Consider the following 13,051-nt stretch of genomic DNA (forward strand, 5'->3'; position numbering starts at 1 on the left):
GGACGGACTGACAGATGTGGAATTAACAAACAGTACACCAGGCCGGGCGGTGGTGGTGCATGCCTTTAATCCCAGGATTCAGGAGGCAGAGGCAGGTGAATCCTTGTGAGTTCGAGGCCAGCCTGACCTTCAAGAGCTAGTTCCAGGACAGCAAGGACTGTTACACAGGAAAACCCTGTCTTGAAAAACCAAAAACCAAACCAAACCAAACCAAACCAACCAACCAAACAGTTATACCACAATGAACAAAATCACTGGGAGAAAATGGGCAACAAGAAGAAAATTTCATGGGAAATGCTTTTTTATTTGTTTGTGGACCCATCTGTTTGTGGAGACCTGGATTTCCAGCAGAACTAGAACTCCAAAACTAGAAGGGCTGAGATCAAAACAGCCTGAGAGGACAGAACAAAGTCCACCGTGGGTTTTCAAGTCATGAACCACCACGCTAATCAGCGTCATTTCACTTCTGCCAGTCCACAAAGATTAGAAACAAAGAAGTAAGAAAAGGCTGTTAGGAGCAGAAATAAGAGGGAAAAGGAGGCATTACTCCTAATAGATGAAGAATGTCTCCAGGAACAAACCCAGCATTCTAGGCAGACTCTTCCAGAGGGCTGCATCTGAGTAGGGTAGGGACCAGAGCACACAAAACAGTTAAAAAGAAAGAGACACATGAACTAGGGAAACATTCCCACTTATTTAAAATTCAGTCAAGAGTCAGTGAGATGGCTAAGCAGGTAAAGGTACTTGCTGCCAAGCCTGACAACCTGGGCTCAATCCCCAGAACCCACATGGTGAAAGGAGAGAACCAACTCCCTAAGTTACCCTGCACACCACCCACACAGTTTTTTAAAGGGCTGGGGAGATGGCTCAGCAGTTAACAAACAAGCTCTTTCAGAGAACTCAGGTTCAATTTCCAGCACCCACACGATGGCTAACAACTATCTGTAACTCCAGCTCCAGGGGATCCAACACCCACAGGCATCAGACATGCAAGTGATACACAGACATACATATGTGGAAAACCATCCATACACGTAAAAAATTAAATTGAATTTTAAAAATCCTATTTAAAAAGTAAAGGGTTTTCAAGCTGAAAAGGCAATGCTTTAGCCCTATAGAAAACTTAGCTCCATAGATTTGTTCCCTGAAGGTTCTGAGTATAAGATATGCTCAGTCTGTTTCTGGAGTCAATGGGCAGACAGAACTGGCCTTAAAAAAGAAGCCAAGAGTATTCCTGAACTTCTATCAGGACACTGAGGTGCCTCCCACTGGTCTCGTGCATCTTGTACTCCGGCCTGGAAGTTTCATTATCTTTTCGGTTTGCCTTCTCTGCCCTACTCATCCTTGGCTCCAGTTTCAATTTCTTTCTGATAATATGCTAATAACTCTTCTACCCAGTACTTAATAGTACTAGGCACTGTCTGAATGTTGAAACCCAGCCACTTCACCAATCCTCAGAAGTATCCAATACGGTGATGCATACCAGGAAACAAGTGGCTGGAAGTCAAGAATCCTGTCCTGGGTCACACAGGTGCTGCACAGAGTCACTTGGACCCACACACAAGGAATGGGACCCCAAATAGCCTGACTACAATCCACTACCAGTTTTTCTCCCCTCTGGCTTCCAGAAAGACTAGAAGCTCTCAGCATCTAGGCCACAGCCTGCCTTGTGAGTGACAAACACTGCCACACATTTCTGTTGTAAGGAAACTACTTAGCTCCCAACCTTTCTCTTCCTTCCACTTCCCAAACTGCTCAGAAAAGGGGGAATATGTTTCTGCTCACTCCCATACTTTGGTCAGCCTAGGAAGGAGAAGTATGGCAAATTGTCCCACACCCAGTAGAGAAAGGCAAGGACGGGATGAGGAGGCTCACCTAAATAGCCAGGCTCACTTCTAGCAACTCATAGCATCCAGTACAGCAGGGCTCCAGTGCTCCGGCGCTGGGGAGAGGAGAGAGGGAGGGAAACGAACAGTCAAGCCAGCCCTGGACACAGGCAGTGAGCCAAGCAGGACACCAGGCCCGGAGCAACCCCTTTCCAGTGAAAGCCCACTGGACAGGACGTCTACAAGCGAGCCCACCCCACCCTCAGACCCCGGGAGGAAATCAGGCCAAATCTAGCCTCACAACGTCAGATCTGGTGGGATCTTCACTGGGCTCAACTCCCACACTTGGCGTCAACGCAGTCCCAGCTGCTGACCTTGGGCACTCTCTTGGGCCTCAGTTTCCACTAACGTCAGAGGTTCAGGACAGATGCCTTCCTTGGCCCGAAAGCCTCGAAGCTGAGGCTAGACGCAGGCTTCCTGAGGCCGCTCACGTGCGCTCTGCGGAGGGCCGGGCCCTTAAAGGGACCTGCGCCAGCAAACTTGGGCACTAGGAGTCCCTGAGGGCGCCTGTGCGCGCCCTCGGCTTCCAGCCCCCGCTCGCCTCCCGGCCTCACGTACCTCTGCAACTTCTGAGACGCTACAAAGTTTGCAGTCGCGACGAGGCGCGCGGCCCCAGGAAGCGGAGCTGAAAGGTGAGCCCCGCCCGTTCTCCCCAGTCCCACTGACCCGGGACGAGCCTGCACCGAAGCCGAGGCAGCAGCCGGCCGCACCGAGAGGTCAGGACCGCCTCACCCTCACTTTCAGGCCCAGGAACCAGGCCGGGCCGCCTGTGGGCCAGACACGGTGCAGAGGGCGGCTCCAGCCACGGGGCCCAGACGCGAGAGGGATGAGGGAAGCCCCGGCCGACACCCCGACGGGAACGCCTCGCCTCCGGCCCCGCCCTCACCTCAACAGCGGCCCCACGGACGCGGACCAGCGCCGGAGGTTAGTGCTCAGTCGCGGAGCCTGCGCGCGCTTGCCCCTCACGCTCGCTCCGCCCCTCTCGCGGCGGGACGTGGCCGTGGCTGTGGGCGCGTGCGCTCCAGACTCGGTGGGCGGAGGCCTGCCCCGCCCCGTCTCCTTGGTAACGTGCACGCCTCTCTCCCTCACACCGCCACACACACCCCCTCCACCCCCCCCCCCCCCGCCTCCGCTTACACACCTGTTTGGAATAGCAGCTCCCACAACACACATTCCTACTTCCAACAAACCAGAACTTCTGAAGGTGACCAAGCAACAACCAGTAGAGGAGGGAGGGGAAGCGCAGCGTTTTAAGGAGGATCAGCACAGCAATGTCTGCTTCTTAGCAATAGTACCACTTACTCTTGCCACCTTCTTACTGAATCTTCAGGAAAGGCCCGGGAACCCTGCAGGGTCGGGCTACTTGCTCAGGTTTTACATCTGAGAAAGCTGAATCCCAGTCGGGGCTAAGCAAAGAAGCTCTGAACCACCTCTAGAGAGTGCAAATATCAATGTCTCCCCTCACCTACCCATCAGGTCTTTGGTGAGCAGAGGAGTGACCATTCCTCCATCCAACATTTATTAAGTGTCACTTCCTATCAGGACCGTTCCAGGAGCTGGAAACAATAAACGACCAAATGAAAGCCCTGGCCTCCAGTTCACTTCAGGGAATGCCTTTCTCCCAAGCTTCTACTTCAGTGCCGTGGATGTGTCAGTTGGGAAGTCCTAATTGTTTAATATAGCATAGGTAACTCCCAAGCTAAGGGTAAGCCCCTTCAGTACAGGTTCAATCTTGAGCTAGTAGTATCTGATGACCTATAAACCTCAAAGCACTGAGACGCCCAGATTTATGATGGAGGTAAGGGAGGTAACTATGCTTGTAAACTTGGCTGTTCATAAATTTTGCTGCAAGACAGGCTGGTCCAAGGACTATCCTGGTGCTTCTGACAAGGTAGTTATTTGGAATGATGATCACTCCAAAGAGTATAACAGGAAGATGACTTCGGAAAAAGTCAGCAGTTATGGGGTAACATGATCTTGAGCTTCATCCAGTGCTCTGGACAGTCTGCCTAGCAGAATGGTTATTGAAAAATCTCCAGGGTAGGGCCAGCAGGAAGGTAATTATAGCTGTCTTACCCGTGAACACCAAACAAGGGTAATGATTGGCTGTTTCGAGCAGAGGGACTGTACACCAGATATGGTTCTTGAGACACAAAAGGGGCACATAACCCAGGTTCAGGGACAGCCTTTGCCTTCAGGGCCCACGGTTAATTCTGTTTCTCAAGGGTTGATTAGGCTCTCAGGAAACCATTGCCAGAAGACACCCTTTCTCATCTTGTTCTCTCTGCTCACTTCCTCTAGCCTGGTTGGGAGTTCTGGAGCCCAGTGTCGGAGTTCCAGGTGTGCCCAGGAGTTCCAGCATTGTACTGTAGGAGAGTTGGCCTGCAACTGGCAATGTTTCCAACAATGCCAACTATCAGGTGGCCACTAGGGGGAAGCAGACTCCTTTGCAAGGCCCTTTCTACATTTCTGACAGGTCTGAGGTCCCCTCACCTCTTCCCACATCACAACCTATCCTAAGGCAACCCTAGACCTGCCCTTCCTCTTTCCCAGGAATCACCAACTAAGGCTCTTTAGTTCTGTGTAAATTGCCTAAGAATTTTCCCCCAGGGCTCCTTTTCTTAAAATAATTAAATTTATGGATTTAGATGGAATTGTCCCTTTTCTCCCCACCTCTTGTATTCAAAAACCTGTTATAGCCAGTCTAACTCAGAGACTACTCACACAGTTAAAATGTTACCCACATCTGCCAGCCCCACCATCTGAAGGACTGAAGCTAGTTCAGTCCTGAGCCACTCAACCTAGAAAAGGGCTGCCTCCACAGCTGAGGACTAACTAGCTTCAGCAACTCCAAATCTGCTCCGTTGTCCTACCAGGAGCCTGGAAATGCAGCAGGAGCACTCCATTTTCGGGTGCACACAAATAGGAAAAGCCCAGTGACTGACACTGCCCACAGGACCTGTTAGCAGTCTGTCCTACCTCCATGTGCTGCCCAAGTGCCCGTTCTGTGATATTCCTTTCATTACCAACCAGCTAAGCTACTGTCCAGACAACTTCTTGATCAATCAACGTCTCGAGTTTAAATTTTATTTTACAAAAAGAGAAATAAAGAAAACTGATAGGCAGTTATACTGACTTACAATTGTTCTGTTTGCTTTTTTTTAAAAAAGTGACATGAAACACAAGTAAAAATAAATACGTCATAGAAACAGCCAGTTGCCCAGTCTCTGGGGCAGAAGTGCCTGCCCTGCTGAGAGAGAGGGAAGCCCATGATCACACTAGCAGCTGGATCACCAGCCACAGATGGTCCTCTAAGCCAGGCACGGGTCCCGGGCCTCAGGGGCGTCCTGAGGAAAGAAGACAGAAAACTAAAGCCAGGTACCAGGGCCTTGGGGCAACCCATCTCCTCCCACCTCCCCCAACTCCTCTGGCAGCAGTGTGGCCTTAGTGGTTATCCATTACAACCCCTTCAACCCACCTGGACCCTCTCTCTGATCCCTCTGAAGAGGGTACAAGGAAAGAAACCTGTCTTGGGCAGGCTGGAGGGATTCTTCTGGTGAGTCCCCAGCCTACCCTGAGTTACACAACCAGTTAACAGTCATTTTACACCACAGTGCACATGAGCACACACACATGCAGACACACACACACACACACACACACTCAAACACAGCTGGGCTGAACTCTCTTCCAGGGAGGGTCCTGGGTCAGGTCACAGTATGAGGTCCCCTCTCATCTGAACATCATCCTAGTAGTGGTAGCAGAGAGTGCCCAAACTTCCCTCAGCCCTCTACATTGTAGATTATGCAGTCTGCCTGGCTAACTCTCCCCAGCACACTAGATGACTATAGCAAACAGACTCGTGGCAGGGGAAAGGCGCAGACTTGGGTCCCTGAAAAGCAAAGAGGGTGGACACTGCCTGCTTAGTTCATCATTATAGGACTCAGGTATTCATAAAAGGCCTAGAGCCAAGCTAGTGGCACAGAACAGACATTGAGGATCACAGCAACTTGAAGACACAGGAGCAGAAGTCAGTGGAGAGGAAATGGAATCTGATGGTAAGCAATGGGCAGCACAGCACTTTCAGCTCAGCCCAGAGGTGCTGATTTCCTGGGAATTAGTCAGCAGAGGAGCCACAGTCATCCTTTGGAGAAAGGGTGACTTCTCTCAGCATCTGTGGTGGGGAGAGAGCAACCTAGTTGAATGCACAGAAAGCCATGACTCAGGGCTCGCCATGTAGAAACCAAAGGGAAGGGGGATGCCAAGAGTCTATCTAGGAATAAGGAATGTAAAGCCTCCAGGAAATCTTCCCTCGTGGGAGGAGTATTCAGTTCCAGAGCAACAAATGTCAGGCTTAAAGAAACTGACTGCTTGCTACCAGCAGTCCCGTCTATATGGCTGATGCTTTGTTTCAACTAATCAGCAAAATGCCCCAGCTCTGCGAGGAACTTCATTTTTAGTTGTAAGTCGCAAATATATAATGTACACATAAATTCCTAGAAAAGAGTTCCAAGGACCAGACAGAATTATCTTTAAGCCAGGAAACAATAAATACTTAAGTAGCATAACTCAAAGTGGCAAGGACTTCAGAGATGCTTATCAAGAAGGATCTGACCCAACAGGGTTCTTGTACTTCCTTTCTTGAATAGCTACTCCATTCCTACCAGAGGGAACAGAGACTTAAGAAAAGGGAATCAATAATCTCAAGTGTCATCCTGCGTCATTTAGTAGTGTTCCCTAGAATAAGAATTTAGAATACACCAGAATGACTGGACTTGAGAGAACTTTCAAAACATTCCATGAAAGATAAATGGAAATCGTTAAGAGAAAATGCACGAGTCTGATCTTTGTCTGCCTTTGCCCAGGGTCTCACTGTGTATGTAGACCAAGCTGATCTTCCTTCCTCAGCTTCTTGAGGGCTAGGATTACAAGCATCATGTCCACTTCTCAGCAAGTGTTTCCAATCTAAGTACAGTACTAACTGTATGTTTCCTACCCTTCATCACATGCTCATCTTTGCTGTGCATGCACATTTCCCCAGTAGCCCACAGGAAAAGCCAGATATTTTAGGCTTGTTGGATGGGAGGTACAGGTGCCAAAGTCTATGGAATCAATAGGCAATTCAATCTCCCATGCTCTCATTCCACCGCTATGCAACAGACGCTGCACATTATCACAAAAAGCCTTTTTTTAACCAGAAGCCTTGCCTAGAGTTATGGCCTCTGCTAAGCTGAAGTGAGTTCCTAGTCCTGGAAAGACAGTGTGTAGGGCAGACACATGTCATCTCTCAGAATACCCATTTACTTCCTGGCAGCTTAAAAACTGACTGGTTTCAGTTCCCTACTGAAGTGATTTCCTATTTGTGAACACAGAAACACCCACTTCCCTGGCTGGCAACGAATATACACAGACGCACAAGTCTGGGAGCTCAGTGTTCCAAGGTTGAGAGGCACCCATGGAACAGACACAGACACACACAACCTCTGGGAGCTCAGTGTTCCAAGGTCTGAGAGGCATCCATGTAATACATACACACAGAGAGACAAAAACACAGACACGCAGAGACATAAACACAGACACACTTGACACAGACATACACAGCCTCTCTGGGAGCTCAGTGTTTCAAGGTCTGAGAGGCATCTGTGTAATACACACACAGACATAAACACAGACACAGTTAACACACACAACTCTGGGAGCTCAGTGTTCCAGAGGCATTGATGTAACCCAAGTTCTGTGTGTGTTCTTCAAATTATAGCGATCAGGACTAGCTCACTCCCACTGCACCAGCTTCAACCTAAGAGCCCACTCCAATTAAAATGCCTCAACTATCTATTTTTGGGCTACATTACACAGAGAAAGCACTGATTGGAACTGCTATTTTAAGTTATTAAAATAATTTGCATAGCTAAATTGTAGATCTAAGGCTTCTATGAGTAGAAGAGTTCAGTGTCTGACAGGGTGCGTATGAAAACAGAAAGGTCCACTTTTGGTGTTATTGGACAGTACACACACAACATAGAACATACCCCATTAGCATCTCCCTGTCTCTCTGAGAAAACTACAGTACCCCTTAAAGCTCCCTTCTCCCCCAACAATGGAAGCCACTAGTCAAGAGTTGCAGGTTAAGATGCGTATTGGACTAAGAGGCAGATTTAGCAGTTGCCCAATCAGGTTGGAGCCAAGGAAAGGTGGGAAAGTCAGGCACCACCGTGTGTGCTATTCATCACAAAGAACTGCTTGGAAATATTTGGGGGCAGGGGAGCTATAGGACACAGTACACACCAACAAACAGCCAGTGTTTATGTTTAAGCACTAGAAACCCCTGCCCTCGCATTTAGAACAGGGAGGGAGACCAGAATAAGCCATGTGTTCTTTTAAAACAAAAGCCAGACAATGGAAGGGCTTCTCCATGACCCTTCAGAGAAGATGGAGGCAACAGAAACCAGGCCCACACTGACCACCTGATACGCTGGGAAGGCCAAGATAATTCCCAACTGGAAATCAATAGTCCATTACCTCAACCCAGCAGCTACCTATCCAGTTTCACTATTCAGCAGAGAGAACTGGCCTGTAAAATCATCATAGAAGATAACAGTTCCAAACGTGGAGGTCACTTACTTCCCAGTAGCAAAGTCCATGATCCCAAGTTTCAATTTCTGTGGAATGAGCCTCACCACCCGCAACTAGCCAGTCTCAGGGCACCCTGATTTTCCTCAGAGGCGACATCCCCACAACACAGTTGCTTTAATTCTTGGTTAATTCTAATTCTCATTCCCTGGTTAATTAATTCACCATCCATCTGAAACCTTTTTTTTTTTTAAACCAGCAGCTAGGGGGTCTGGAATATCTTAGAACTTCCTTTACTATCTCCTATCTTTCTTATAACCTCCCCCTACCACCCTTGCCCCAAAATGAAAATAATAAATAATTGCCCATAAGAAATAAATTAACATGGAGCTCTCTAACAGGGAGGGAGAGAGGAGGGCTTGGATCTGTCCTGGTGAAGCACGTCTTTTCTAGTCACGGCGTAACTCAACCTCACTGCAGTGTGTGTCTAGCCTGTGTAGAAAGGGACATCTACTCAGAGATGACCACTGGGGAGAGTCGGAGACTGGAAATGCTCCCTTTCTCATGATTGCCCCTCAACTTAAACACATGTGACTCTGAAAACTAGGGCCTCGAGTTAGCGTGGCCTTCTCTTTGCCTGTTTGGAAGGAAATGATGCCCACAGCTCTTCTCCCGGACTCAAGTGATGTTTAAGTGGTAGCCATAAACCACCACACTCCGATCTACACTTTAAAAAAGAAAAGTTCATTTCTTTACTTTACCTTACTTTCCCCTCCCTCCCCTCCCACCTTGATCCATTCTGCTACATACATATGTGTGTAGTCTCTCTCTCTCACTCTCTCTCTCTCTCTCTCTCTCTCTCTCTCTCACACACACACACACACACACACACACACACACACCCGTTCTGCTTCCTTCCTACCTCCTAAAAAGATACCATTTCACATGGAATCTCAATCTGCTTCCCATGCCCGCCGCCCTCATTCTCCCTCTCTCTTCTCCCATCCCCAGGCCAAACTAAGACACTCAGTAAGGCAGCTAGCTCTCTTGGGAGAAATGTTCCCAAAGGCAAAAAGGGATATGAGCTCTTCTACACTCAGATGGGCAAATGAGCAGACAGCATAAGCAAGGCAGGAAGGAAGAGGCAGGTTGCTCTACCCCTCCATCCCTGTTTTCGGTCCCTGATTTCCCACTATTGCAGCTCTGCTGGGGTTTCTGGGTTTTTTCTTTTCTTTTTCATCTTCTAATAAACAGCAATAGAGCCCTGCCATAAAGGCCAACCACTCTTCTTTGTCTTCTTTTCCCTCCTGCCAAGTACCCTATTTTTAGAAAGACCAGGTTCACTGCCTTCCAGTTTGGTGGGCAACCTGCTAGGGGCCCCAAGTGAGGTGGGAAGGGGCTTCCTAGCTATTTCCCAGTGACCTCTATCACATCATCATCTTTATCCTCATCATCATTGGAGCTGAACCCCACCTCGGCAACCTCATGGGAGTCAAATGGAGGCACCTGGGACCGGAGAAGGCCACCAGCTGGGTAGCCTGCATGTGGGGACATATATCCTGGGTAGACAGACATGCCCCGAGAAAGGTTGCTGGGCAAGACAGGGGAAGGAAAAGGCGCAAACATCCTCGGCTCGGACAGGAGTGGCTGTGAGAATGGGAGTGAATAGCTGGGTAGTATCCCTGGCACAGAGGGGTTGAGCATGAAGGAGGGGTTGCTGGCAGTGACTGAGGTAGCCGTGGAAGAGGAACTGACAGGGTCTGCTGGCACCAGAGGGTCAGTAGTCACTGGAAACACCAGGCGGGCATCTGCCAGCAAATTGGACAGCTGGTAGTAGGAGGGGGTATTGCCCATAAACAGGGAATTCTCCCCAGCCTGGGAGGTGAAGGGGGTGGTGAGGTTATGATTTAAGGAGACGGGTGGCATGGCAAACCCGCCAGAGACTGGATACCCGTGTTCATAGGGCTGCACGGGGGCTGGCAGATGGCCCTTCCTGGACCGCCGACGGACTGACTCCTGGGTGGCAGATGGAGTGGCCAACTTTCGCTTGTGGCCCCTTAAGTCCAGCACTGGGTGCCTGCCACCACTGGGCTGGCCAGTCACCAAGAGGGAACTATTGAGGCAATGACCCCCAAGGCATGGCTCAGTTCCAAGAGCTGTCCCAGGAATGGTGCTACTGTCCATAAGTTGGGCTGGGGGGCCAGGCAGGGCGGTACTGATGCTGGGGGAGTTCTGGCGGGATTCCCGAGCAGCGGCCACATCTGCATACTGCTGAAGCTCACTGATGATTTCTGGGCTGTCAGGAGAGACGGGCCTGGCCAGCCCCTCAGGGTCAGGGGCTTTGGGTGATGAGGCACTGTGTCTGCCATTGCTTGTGGATGCAAGAGAAGGCCCCTGGGAACCTGGAGATAAAATACAGGTAAATGAAACCAGAATGGAAAGGGAAAAACAATTCTATGAAGAATAAATCTTGCAATGTGGTTCCCAAATTCTCACTGTTTGATATTTAAATGTCATCCAGTCAACTTTCCCTTTCAGTCTCAAAGACAGAAATCTTTTGATTCCACAAACAAGTTGTGATGGTTAATACCGACGATCAACTTGACCATGACCAAGAAAAACCTAGGAGACAGATTTCTTTCTGGGCGTGTCTGTGAGAGTTTCTAGATTAAGCTGAGTTAGGGAGACCCATCTTAACTGTGAGCAGCAGTGTCACTCCATGGGACAGGGTGTGAGAGAGAAGAAAAAGGAAGAAGAGAGCTGAGCACTCCTGTTTATTATTGTGTCCTGACGGTGCACATAGGTGATAAGCTGCCTCACTTCTGCGGCCATGACTACCTTCTGAACTGTATTCCCTTGAACTTTAGCCAAACTAAACCTTTCCTCCTTTAAGTTTCTTCTTTCCAAGCAGTCTCTCATAGCAACAACAACAACAAAAAATTAATGTACAAGTCTACCCATGAAAGGACATGTAACCTTCCTGCACCTTCCTCTGTCCGAACAACTCTACAAATGAATCCTATGAAACAGTGGATATGAAATACTGGGAAGATCTTCCCCCTTTTGGAGACCAGGTCTCATTGTGTATAGCTGGCTGACCTGTAACTTACTATGTAGACTAGGCTGGTCTCAAATTCACAGAGATCTACCTGCCTCTGTCTCTGCTTCTGAATGCTGAATGCTGGGTTTAGAGATGTGAACCACCATTCCCAGATACAAATTTCTCTTAAAACTAACTAGTCAGATTTTTTCTGGGAGCAACAGTTATTGACCAAGGGATAAAAAGATATAAATGAAGTTAAAATACAGCCTATCCAAGTTTAAGACAGAACAAAATTGAGCCATGAAGAGCAATTTGGAAAAGTAGAAAATTTGGATAAAAGTTGAATATTACATAAGATTATGAATGAGTGTTAATTTTTTTAGTTCTTTTATGAAGAAAACATAGTTGTAGCTAGGATATAAATGCCCTTATTCTTTTTTTTTTTTTTTTTTTAACAATTTTGAGACAGGGTTTCTCTGTATAACAGCCTGGCTGTCCTGGAACTCACTTTGTAGATTAGGCTGGCCTCAAACTCACAGAGATCCACCTGCCTCTGCCTCCCAAGTGCTGGGCTTAAAGGTGTGCAACACCACCACCCAGAGAATGTCCTTAATCTTAAGAGATGTATATTGAAGTATTTATGGATAAAATAGCATGGTATATTCAGTTTACAAATAATTCATATAATAGGAAGGCAAGGAAAGACAGGAGATTAATGGGAAATTAACAATCCTTGGGTCTCGGTGCAGGGAATATAGACACTCCCTTCTTCCAGTCCACAAGTGAAGGCTAGAACAGAAGTTAGGGACAGTCTAGCTCTCCTATCTCAGTGGTAGGATGATGACACAAGAAAACCACTTCTGTTGAGGAGAACTTGGCAAGAGTCCTCAACATTGTTCATGTGCCATGGATACACCCTTGACCAAAAATTCCACTTCTAGAAGTGTGTCCCATAACCTAACTGTAAATCAACAGTAAACTTTCAGCAAGGTATGTCTAGAACAAAGGATAAGAAGTGAGCTATCACTGGTGAGTGAGAGAAAGCAATAAAGTATGGTATATTTGCATTTGTTTTTAAAATCCGAAGAAAAACTATCCACTTAAAATGCACAATATTATATTTGTATATACACACACAAAACTTTACCATGTTCTAAATTACAAATCTTATATATGTTATTTATTTAGGAAGTACATTAATTATAAATAAACCAAATAAATGTTGTATAGGTCAATAGAAAGTAAAAGGTCACCCGACCTGAGACAGCCATCCGACCATCTTCAGGAGCCTTTGGTTTGCCAGTTGCCCGGACAGCAAAGATCCGTCCATCACTGGTGCGGATGTATGTCCCTAAGAGATATGAGATAAATTGTTAGGAGCCTGCATGAACTATAGCCAACCCTGAGAAACTCCAGGCATCATGGGCTAGGAAGTGCTTATAAAATGGGATCTCAATCCTATCCCACAAGACACCTGCAATAAGGACAGGATAACTGAAGTCTAGATTCAAAACGACTCATTTTTTTCTATAAATATTGATTGCTAAACCTA

The 13,051-nt window shown here is 47.7% G+C and overlaps 2 protein-coding genes across 9 annotated transcripts in view; both read right to left on the reverse strand.

Moving 5' to 3' along the window:
• Window positions 1-2,899, reverse strand: part of Tex264 (testis expressed 264, ER-phagy receptor) — a 30,127-nt gene extending 27,228 nt beyond the window's left edge. The window contains exons 1-2 of one of the 6 annotated variants that reach the window (XM_048416787.3): window positions 2,773-2,899; window positions 1,876-1,942 (exon numbers count right to left, since the gene is read on the reverse strand). The gene's annotated coding sequence lies outside the window, so the exon portion shown is untranslated. Of the gene's footprint in view, window positions 1-1,875; window positions 1,943-2,200; window positions 2,340-2,444; window positions 2,598-2,618; window positions 2,738-2,772 lie in introns of those variants that run through there. The other 5 variants (XM_048416791.3, XM_048416790.3, XM_048416788.3 and 2 more) reach the window with 5 other exon arrangements.
• A 2,060-nt stretch (window positions 2,900-4,959) lies between these two features.
• Window positions 4,960-13,051, reverse strand: part of Rad54l2 (RAD54 like 2) — a 92,626-nt gene continuing 84,534 nt past the window's right edge. For 2 of the 3 annotated variants that reach the window (XM_048417591.3, XM_048417592.3), the window contains exons 21-22: window positions 12,758-12,850; window positions 8,005-10,858 (exon numbers count right to left, since the gene is read on the reverse strand). In XM_048417591.3, coding sequence (XP_048273548.1) covers window positions 9,864-10,858; window positions 12,758-12,850 — 1,088 coding nt within the window. In that variant the 3' untranslated portion in view covers window positions 8,005-9,863. Of the gene's footprint in view, window positions 5,234-8,004; window positions 10,859-12,757; window positions 12,851-13,051 lie in introns of those variants that run through there. The other variant, XM_087905517.1, reaches the window with a different exon arrangement.

This window comes from Myodes glareolus, chromosome 4 (assembly GCF_982192425.1).
Source record: "Myodes glareolus chromosome 4, mMyoGla1.1, whole genome shotgun sequence".
In the NCBI taxonomy this organism is placed as follows: Eukaryota; Metazoa; Chordata; class Mammalia; order Rodentia; family Cricetidae; genus Myodes; species Myodes glareolus.